The 10772-nt window shown below is 38.1% G+C and overlaps 1 protein-coding gene across 1 annotated transcript in view; it reads left to right on the top strand.

Annotated features, from left to right (window-relative positions):
• LOC105354324 (scavenger receptor cysteine-rich type 1 protein M160) overlaps positions 1-8408 on the top strand; it is a 17811-nt gene extending 9403 nt beyond the window's left edge. Inside the window, exons 12-19 of the mRNA XM_023956360.1 lie at positions 121-414; positions 506-766; positions 859-1031; positions 3044-3155; positions 3237-3383; positions 4428-4517; positions 4674-4823; positions 4918-8408. Of these exons, the coding sequence (XP_023812128.1) occupies positions 121-414; positions 506-766; positions 859-1031; positions 3044-3155; positions 3237-3383; positions 4428-4517; positions 4674-4823; positions 4918-5078 (1388 nt within the window). The 3' untranslated portion in view covers positions 5079-8408. The remainder of the gene's footprint in view (positions 1-120; positions 415-505; positions 767-858; positions 1032-3043; positions 3156-3236; positions 3384-4427; positions 4518-4673; positions 4824-4917) is intronic.
• Positions 8409-10772: the final 2364 nt, after the last annotated feature.

The following is a 10772-nucleotide window of genomic DNA, read 5'->3' as shown; positions in this document are numbered from 1 at the left end:
ATGTATAATCATTCCTCAGTCTAAGTCACACCCCTAGACAAACTTTGAAAGAATCTGCGACTTATAAGAAAAATACAGTACTCATGCTTTACTGTTTTTGCGCCTGTTCTGCTTGTTCAGACTGGAGGGAGATGGTTCTGGAAGAAGATGGCTGTAAGGGAGAAGTGGCTGTTTACTCTGAAGTAGGAAGGATGCTCGTCTCCAGCGAAGGCTGGACGGAGACAGAGGGGAATCAACTTTGTACGGATCTCCAGTGCGGTCCATTGAAGACTAAAAGAGAAGTTTCAGGTGCCGATTCTTTCTGGAACAAAACCTTTAAATGTCCAAATGATGGAAAGGCTGAAAGTATCTGGGACTGTGAGACAGAAACTCCTCCTTCACTGCAGAGGAAGAAACTCTTCATTGAATGTCAAGGTGGGTTTTACTTCTGAAGAACTTGTCAGTGTTGTGAAAGGTGAGTGTGTACCTGACCACATCCCTGTTTGATGGGATAATCTCTGTTCAGATCGGTCAAAGGTCAGCTTGTCAGGATACTGTTCTGGACAAGTCAGGATCAACTCTTCTCCAGTGTGCAACAAAAACTGGGACATCGACTATTCAAACAGGGTCTGTCAAGAACTGAACTGTGGCAATGCCTTTGACCATTCTGATTTGCCTGGTGCAAAATCTAGGCTTTACGTCAGCTGTGACCAACACCACCACGTTCTTGGTCAGTGCCACAGGGATGAGGGAAAATGCCAAAGCTCAGTGTCCGTCTCCTGTTACAGTAAGTTTCTTAAAATGCAATACTGATGAGATCAACTCCTTTTGATTGTATTTTCTCATTTTTAAATGATTTTTTTTCCTTTGTTTTCACAGAAAATATTACGTTTCAGACGACTGAGAAATGTGGAGGTCAGGTTCAAGTCAATTATGGTAGAAACTGGAAAAATGTTTGTGTTGACAAAGACACATTGAAAAACAGCAAGCTACTGAATAGTCTGTGTAAAGAGATGAACTGTGAATATAACACAAACGCAAGACTTGAAAAGGTACGATTTTTAAGTTCTTTCAACTTTTCCCTTCGGGGTCGCCACAGCGAATCGGCTTCCTCCATCCATCCCTGTCTTCAGAATCTTTTAGTTTATCACCAGCTACCTTCGTGTCATAAATGAACTAAAAAAAGGGATAAAAGCTTCAGAATATTTAACTAAGTAAAAGGGTAAGACAAAACTGTTGATGGGAGTAGGAGATCCTTTTTGAGATCTGTGAGCGCTTTCAGGCTTGAATGACATTCATAACTGAAGACAAAAGACAATCAGCTCCTCATATATAACCAGCTGAACACTAAGACAGGTGGTTACATCCTAAAACTGATAGACCAAAGGGTCTATCTAAGGCTAAACTGTAAGAGTAAACCAGTTTAGGAAATGTGATTGCATAAAAGATTTGAAATGGTAGAGATGTTAAAGTAGATATAGATAATTACCTTTAGTGATATCTTTGCTACGGATAATTGTCTAATATGTTTTAAAAATCAATTCATACACAGGTCTTAAAATGTGACATGAACCATATTATCTTTCTATACACATCCAGAAGTTTTACTTCAAAAAATTGATCATGTTGGCAGTAAAACCATCATCGGCAGTCCAACCCAATTACTGGGCCAGAGAAATGTTTCATAAGAAGTGTATAAAAAACAAATAAACTATGAATTGGGTGGAAAAACCCCACTGTAGATAAAAATAATAATAGAAGCTCAAAGTTCTTACAATGTGTCCATTATTTACTCACTCCTCATTCATACCTGGTGATGTTACACTGGGGCAGACTGACAGAGGCGTGGCTGCCAGTACGTGCCTACGGCCCCTCTGACCATCACCGGGACATTCATACGCATTCACACACCATTGGAGCCACACTGGAGGCAGGGAGGGGGAGGTGTCTTGCCCAAGGGCACAACGACAGTTGACTAGGGGGAGCGGGGATCAAACCCGATCATTAAACGACCTGCTCAATCGCCTGAGCCACTGCCGCCATTAAGTCAGTATCCCTCCAAAAAAAAGTAACCCAAAGTTCAAACCAAACATTTATAACCCAAGGTGTTGGTTAAAAGAAATAACCCAATTCTTTTAAATTCTATTGAATGAAAAAAAAACTTGTGAATTGCATTACATTAAAACCCAAAGATATTTGATTTTTTTTATCTGAGTAGATATAAAATTTCCACATACGTTTGTAAATCGCAATAATTTTGAGTTAAAAAATTATAGCTTTTTATACAGCATTTCAAGATGTAAATTTACATAACACTTTTCATCGATCTGTCCTCTGAACCTGCTGAATCCCTTTTGGGGTCATGGGGTTTCTGGAATCAACCCAACTACTGTTGGGCCAAGGCAGGGTTCAGCCTGAACGGGTCGCTAGTTCGTTGCAGGACCACATACTTTATGTGTTTCCATTGACTATGAAATTGCGCAAATTGGGTTTGCGATAGTAAATGTGCCTAATGGAAACACGACAATAACGGGGGAAAAAAATCTACATTTACGGAAAAAACATGTTTGCGCTTGAAGCTGGTGGTTTTTGAGGCGTATCAAAATCGGCGTACTTTGCAAAACCGCAAAGAAACACAAATCGAATGAGTCAGATGGTGATGCCAAAGTGCTTCTTGATTGGAATTGGCTGCCTTGGGCGCCGCACAGTGCGCACCACAAGAGAGTCCACAGCATCACACAGCATCAAATGTTGAGTGTGTCATGTGGAATAGTCTGATCCACAGCTCCTCTGTAAAACAGCCATTTCCCAAAACGACTTAATACGTAGCCCCTCCCACGTGTAAGGAGCTCGCTGCTCCATGACTTGAATAACATACCAATGTCTCCTTTAATAGATGATGATGAGCGCTAATGTCATGGCAATTTTTTTTATTTGTTATTTATTAGAACAGATCTTTATTTACATTTCAGAATGACCAATTTTTGTCCATGATGCATCCTTTAATTTTCATCAAACGTTTGGGTGTTTTCAAAGTAAAATTCTGCTTTTTTGTTTTTAAAAGATCAATGAAGGAATATATTTGGAGTGCCCAACAGATTATAAGGATATAAAGTACTGTGTGAAAGCACAGCCCTGTGGAGGACAGACACATGGACTCATCATCAAGTGTGCAGGTAAACCACAAAAGCAGAACCTGTTTGGATTTGTGATACTCCATCATTCTTTCAATGTAACTTTGCTGTATTTATTTTCAGGTTTTGAAAACACAGAACCAGAGGTGGAAAAATCCAATATCACAGTGCCTCTTATTGTGGGTATTGGGACGTCTCTGCTCGTGTTGATACTGATCCCTGTCCTTGTTCGCTTCTGGATGGTTTGGAGAGCTCGGAAAAAGGTGTTGAGTGAGTACATTTACTGCACATGTTCATCCGTCACTTTCAAGGCCATTTAACCCTTGTGCTATCTTAGATGACCCCACCCTCACATTGATATGTTCTCCCTACCATGACAAAGGTGGAAAAAGGTGGAAAGATTTCATGTAATCCATGGACACCAGTGAAGATCACAAATCATTGAAGAAAAAAGGTTCAGAGCACTGTCTAGTGGATCTAGATGACTCAACTACCAATGTTAAAGTGCCTAGGATAGCACAAGGGTTACTATTGTCAGGTTTGATTTGTTCATTTACATTAAAAATGGGAGGGAAAATATCCGTTGGTGGATAAACGTTATTAAGTTAAACGGTTGTCTTTTATATCAAACGTTTTCAATTCTGTCCTGAATGTAGAGTTTGATCATTTTGAAGTCACACCTGGGGCTTGCTTCTTCTGCTATAATATTACGTAATTCACACACAGAAAAAGACAATTGTGAAAGCTGTTTAACAGTAGAGTTTAGTTCCCCATCATCATCACAGCATTTTTCCCTTGATAAATTAATAGAATGGCAGTTGAAAGTCAATTATTGGTTGAATGCTATAAAGCATTTTCGGTTTCTCTTACTTTATCATAGTATCTTTTGCCATTTCTTTTGGCCCTTAACTCCTTCTACAATTTTTCAGCTATTTTAACCATTCAACTATTCAAATGTTCAGCTCTTTCAGCTTTTTCCAGCTATGACGTTTGGTCTTTCAAATCCTTAAACTTTTCTAGATATTCCAGGATTTCCAGGATTTTTAGCTCCACTGAAATACATGGGGAGTCCTTGGTGCAGAAACTTGCTGGTTCGAGACCCGGTTCTGGCTTTTTTTTTACAAACATGTATTTTTCTTACTGTGCTGTTTTCACTTTATTTTTATGGTCAACTTTAATCGTTCAATTTTTTTCTTTTTGCCAATTATTACTCTTTTAAGTCTCATTTTCAGTCTTCTAGTTTACTATTACCACTTACGTTCCACAAAGTTCCCCACTAATCGGTCATGGATGGTTGTGTGAATCCCTTTTCAGCTAAAATGCTGCCGGACAGAGAAGCAGATCAGGACAGTGAATCCTACGATGAGATTGGCCAACCAGAAGAAAAGGCCTTTAAATGTGAAAGTGAGTCTCATGTCAATCATTATTGTAACTGACACTGTACAATTTTAGGGATAAAACTGAGTTCTTGCTGAACACATCGTATCATGCATGTTCTCACTGTGTGGTTTCTTGTTTCATTTGTTCTGCAGAGTTGGTGATATTTTGTGTTGTTTTCAGGCGTCTTTGCAGAAGCTGCAGTCATAAAGGAGAGGGACGTACAGAGCTCTTCCTCTCTGGAGTACGATGATGTGGATAAAGCGCCTGAGGCTCAGCCGTTGACCCCCCAGGGCTCAAAAGGAAACCAAAAAGTCGCAGACCAAAGTGATGGAAAGTTTTGAACAATTCTTTTTTATTTACTAATTTTGCATTTTGCAACAAAAAGACCAGCAGAATTTTAGAAGTTTTTTTTATTTTTTAACAGATGGAGAAATGTGTGAAGTGGATGACCTGCACCCTACTGAAGATGGCCCTGCTAACATGCAGACCACAGTCGAGGTCCACAATGAGCCCAAAGCCACAGCTGAAAACAGCACTGGCCCACCTGAGGATGAAGATTACCTTGTTCCTGATCAGGATGGGTGAGACACCAAATGACTTGAACAAAATGGGGTTTCACTATAGTCAGATGATATTATTAATGCCACTAACTCCTGTGGTGTGGAGACCAAAAGACTTTGTTCAAGTCTCTTTGACAGCTGTGCCAGAGCCGCTTTAGTCAATTTGTGTTTCTGTTTGTTACAGTGTACAAAAACCTGCACTTAGGTGGAATATTATAAACTGATTAAAACATGTTTCATTTGATGACTTTAAAAAAAATATTTTGTTTTGATTTTTGTTATGTTTTTACCCTGCAAAAGTTAGGAACTTCATAATACATATGTTTCAATACTAAGAGTTATTGTTAGTAGGAACCATTTGAAACTGTTAAAGACTCACTCCATTGAGGATTTTTGGTGTTTTTAACAAGTTCTTTTACCATTCCTTTAATTACGGACGACATATATAAAGAAAATTAAGAATAGCAATTTTAGGTATTTGGCCAAATCCAAATTCTTCCCCTACCTCTACATTTAGCCCTCCAAACAGAGGGCTATGGAAAAATAAAAATCTTCTAATCCGGACATTTCTCCCACTCAATGACATCGTCAATAGTCGGCGGTTCAGAAAATACAAAACAACATCAAAAAGTCATGACTTACATTTACACGTAAAGTTTTGATTTGATTTGAAATGGTTTATTTCAAGCAATTAAGCAGAAATAATACACAACAGCAATATAAACATCAGTTATACATTCATACAGTAACTAATCAAACTTAGGATAATTAGACATATTAATAAATATTGCTTGAAAGGGAGTTCTGTGCTTCGGAGCACATGCATGAAGAAATGAAAGCAGGACACAGTTCACCCTTGTGGCGGAGGGATACTGAGCCTTCTGCTGCTTAGGTTTCCCCTTCAAAAGACTATTTCGGAAAACCCTACCCCTCCAATCATTGCCAAATTAGATTGGTAGGGGACAAGCCAAAGGGGTAGGGGAAGAATTCGGGTTCAGCCTTTCATTTGTCAAATCGTGGTGAATCAGGAGCAAATTCATAGATCCTTGTATGTCCCTTTTTTCCATCATCCTCGCTAACATTTGGGTTTAATGTACAGCTGGATAGGTACAATATTGCTCATAGAAAAAAGTATACAACAGCATGATGGGAAATGAGCACAGGCCTACTCCACGGCATGTCCTAGAAACCCAGACAGGTTTTTGATTTTGCATAAAATACTGCATAATCATAATTAAAAGACCACTAGGAACGCTTTGAAAATAGATCAAAAGAATAAAGTACGTATTTCCTAAATAAAAGAGAAGAGTTGTTGATTAAACTCGCAGCACTTCACTGTAGAGAAGTGCTAACGAAATCAATGTAAATCCGCTGATTCTGGCGCGAAGAACAGCGATGTTGCAAAGCCAACATGAAAAGCTGCTTTTCCCAACATCATAACCACCTGATTCAGGGCAATCTCGTAAACCTTTGAGGATTTACAGCATATCAAAGAGTGTGTGTTATTGGCTTTGTGCTGCAATGAAACACCTACACATTGTGTGAACTGTACTTTACAAACCTAAAGTGTTGCACAAGTGCAAACGCGATGCGAAAAGCCGCTTTTCTCCCCGAATTCCGAGGGTTTCTCGGAATATCAAAGAGCGTGCCTTTTTTAGCTGTCGCCGGTGACAGCTCCGGGGTTAAAGGGTAAATGAAGTCGGGGACAGGAGAGCTGAAAAAAAAGTGTTTGATTTGTTACCAGCAAAATAAAATAAAATCAAGGCATTTGTATAGTGAGCTACTTAGTCGACTCAATTGACTCCCCACCTTTTGAGCATGACCCATCACCATTTCTCATTTGTAAAATGTTATGTTAAAGTTTTTACTGTTTTGTTATAGGCACTTAGTCTCTGAAGATATATGTATTCTTTTTATAATTGAAGCTCTGTTTTAAAGCTGTGTGTGGGGTTAACAAGGGTGAAGACAAAGGGGTGGTTGGCTTTCATTTACATTTTTGTGGCTACCTTTTGTTTTTCTTTTTAAATGTAAATCACTTTAAACTGTTCAAAGCAAGTTTTTTTAATTCAAATAAAGTTTGATTTGATCTGAATAAATAATTGGAAAATGTTGTACAAAATGAGAAACACCGTAGATGGTTAAAGCTACGTGTATGTATATATATATAAATCCAAAACTTTGATGTTATTTTCTTAAAGCAATGTCTGAGGACCGTCTGCTTGATTAATTTGGAAGTGGCTCAGATGTTGAGTATCAAACTGTATGTTATAAATGTCACTTATAGTTTGATACACAGCACAATGAGCCATTTTCTACAAGGCCCCATATTTTCAGTTGCTTATAGTTTTAACTGAACAAATATAGCATTGATATTTACCCTGTTTCAGACTATATATCTTAATATAGAAAACCCTTTAAACTCCTTAATGAAGACATTGACACTTGCCCTTCTGCCAGATCTTTTGCTTTATGTCACCATGAACTGAGGCATCCAAAGACCGACTGACCGACCAGCGAGAGCCTCTCATGTTTAGCACAGAGTTGACTTCTGAGATCACAGAGCCGATGATACACTCAGCGGGACTAATTTGTCGCCGATGGCCCTGGTGTGATATGTAAACATCAGAGCCCCACTCCCAGAAGGTTTCCTGATGGAGGATTAACTGCTGCGAGGTTGGAACACAAATAGACAGAGCTAAGACACCCTGATGTGGAAGTTTTCTGTCAATCTCAGGTGTCATCAAAAGAGGATGAAATAGAGTCCAAAGGAACTTGGGGGGGGCTTTAGCACGCCAATGTTGACCTAAATGTTTAGGATAGACCAGGAGAACCCTGACATTTACTCTCAATGGTTTAAACAGACACTGAAACTCTGTTAAGACCAACTTTTCTGTGTTTTATTTGTATATATGAACTCTTCTTCAACCAAAACTGATGGAAAATATGTCAAAATTCTATCTAAAGAATGAAAACATTTATAACAAAAACAGCCATAAGCTACTGTTACTTTTGCTAGTTCAGTGATGTGACTTTAATACAGCGTTGTTAAACATATTCAAGTGGAATGTACCTTTTTTTTTTACCATGAGGTGCACCGAATTTTTTTTTTTTTTTAATAAACCCTTTCTATGGTTTCTACGGTTTAATATGTTGCTACGTATATATGAGGTCTGGTTGCTCTGTACCACTTGATGGATTGTTGGAGCATTATGGGCAATGTAGTTAGGAGCCTGGTGCGGTGATGCATACTGTGCTTCAACATATTGAGCTGAAAAAGTGAATGTTTGTTTTGTATTTTGTGTGTTAAAACCAATCAATGCTGAGAGTTATAGTCAATAAAGTTTGATTGATCAGTTGTGTTGTAAAGGCCGATCATTGCAAATAAAAGAGCCAAACACGAAGAACAACCATTGACTGTATAAGAGAACTGGACTGAGCCAGTGTCGGTGTCACCCATAAAAAAGTAGTTTCCTGCTCCAGCTAAGTCAATTCAGTCAGCATTTTTCCGCAATAAGGACGCCGTTATTTGGAGGTCGACAGTAAGCATTGATTGGTCCAAGTTGGTTTTAGTCAGTGTTTCTAGGGCAACCACTGTCACCAATCGGGAGCTTGTTGGAAGGTCACACCCATTCCATTGAAAGCGGTCTCAGGAAAATCTGTCCATCGAGGTGGGGTCCAGTGGGCTCCACATATTTTAATTGGTCGGTTTATAATGTGATAAAGAAAAAATACCATGAAAAATATAGGATTATCAAGCAAGAATGTTTTTTTCTGACCAATAGAATAACTGAGTATTTGCTGTTTATTTCTCTATAGAAGTCTCTGGCTTCTTGGACCCGGCGGGCACTTACTATTTGGAGCGCAAGGAGGGAGGGGTCACTCAGTCCAGTTCTCTTATACAGTCAATGAGAACAACACAGTTCACTAAGAAAACGTCCCATCAATCGCCTGCCTCTTGACCACGCTAGGCTCTCTGGGTTCTGGGCAGCACAAAATGGTATAATCCAGGGCAGCCATTGTTTATAAAAAAATACTTTTTGTTTCCTTTTATTGATTATGTGCATGAGAATCCAGCATGCATTATGGCCCCAAAAATAAAATATGGTAATAGTTATTTTGGCAAATTTATGAATAAAGCATCTACCTGTAGAAAGGAAGGAACCCTATTTATCTCAATTGATCATTTACCACTTCCACTTTCGGCTTCTCCCATCAGGGGTCGCCACAGCGAACAAGTCGCATGGTAAATTTGGCAATGTTTTACGCCGGATGCCCTTCCTGACGCAACCTTCTCAAACTGGGCTTGGAACCGGCACAGAGGTAGAGAAAGGAACAGGGAGCAGCCCGGAGTCGAACCCTGGTTTCACGGACGGAAGTCGCCGCAAACCAGCACGAGCTAAACCAGCTCCAGATATATCTCAATTGATCATAATGTTGTTTAATGTGACTGCATTTTTTACATTAGGCATTAATATAACTTAGTGAAGCCATTTATGAAACATGAATATTTTTGAAAATCTATCTTTAATATATTTTATACTTATAATAAAAACTTTACATAATAAAAAAACCAACATTTTTACCATGAAAGAGATGAAAAATCTATCACCTATAAAGAAAACAAAAATGTGTCAGTATGATTTCTTCATTATTCTACCCATCTGGTTTAAGTTTAAGTGTAAACTTACACTTATTCTTATTCAAGTACGCAGGAAAATGTATTAGAACTAATATAGGGACGGGAAATAATTTTAAAACGTACTTTGTAGCAAGCTAAAAGATCCCTTTTGGAACAGAATAACTCCAGTCTGCAGTTCGACTTTCTGGGTCAAACATATTTGAATTAAATAAAAAGGAGAACTTTTTAAAAATTTGATTAATGTTAAAAAAAATAGTTTTTGTGCAAAAGTTGATTTTTACCTACTACTTTTAACAACAGCAGTAGAATAGATAAAGAAATGAATGGAAGCTTTATTAATCCCCAAAGAAAGTCTAAAGTGACCTTTTAAACTTTTAAACGAAGCAAAGATTAAAACAAATAAATGATATTGTTAAAAAAATATTAGTTATAATATAAATCCATCAAATATTTTTTAATCATAAATCGCATACAACAAAACCATAAAAACATGCAATATTTACAAAACAAAATACTAGGAGATAATTAAAAAAAACATTTAACTACATTAGTAGAAATTATATATATATATATATATATATATATATATATATATATATATATATATATATATATATATATATATATATATATATATATATATATATATATACATATATATATCGTTTCTATTTTTAACTTTCTGTTGATGTTTGTGTCAATGGCAGCTAATGAGTCAACAGTGGCTTTTAGGGATTTACGTGGGCTGTTGGAATGAAGGGTCACTTGAAGGATGACTCTGGTTAGCGTGTTGCCTCACACATGTATGTAAAGCATGAGAAGAACAAATGGTTTTCGGATCTCGGCCAAATCTGCTCGAGGCTCTCACTTTCGTGACACATCACACCCTGACAGCACCTGCGGCACGCCGCGCCAACGCACCGCAGCAGCAGGGCGTCCATCAGCGCAGAGCCAGCTGCAGCAAAGTGTTAAGAGATTAATGGACAGAAAGCTGCCGGACAAGGTCAGAGCAGGGGTGGGATGGAGGAATTCTGAATAGACCCAAACAGAAAGCATGATATGAATGGAAAGAGATGTTTA

This window comes from Oryzias latipes, chromosome 7, assembly GCF_002234675.1.
Source record: "Oryzias latipes chromosome 7, ASM223467v1".
Lineage (NCBI taxonomy): Eukaryota > Metazoa > Chordata > Actinopteri > Beloniformes > Adrianichthyidae > Oryzias > Oryzias latipes.
The sequence above is the reverse complement of the archived record's forward strand: the minus strand, read 5'-3'. Positions and strand labels throughout refer to the sequence as shown.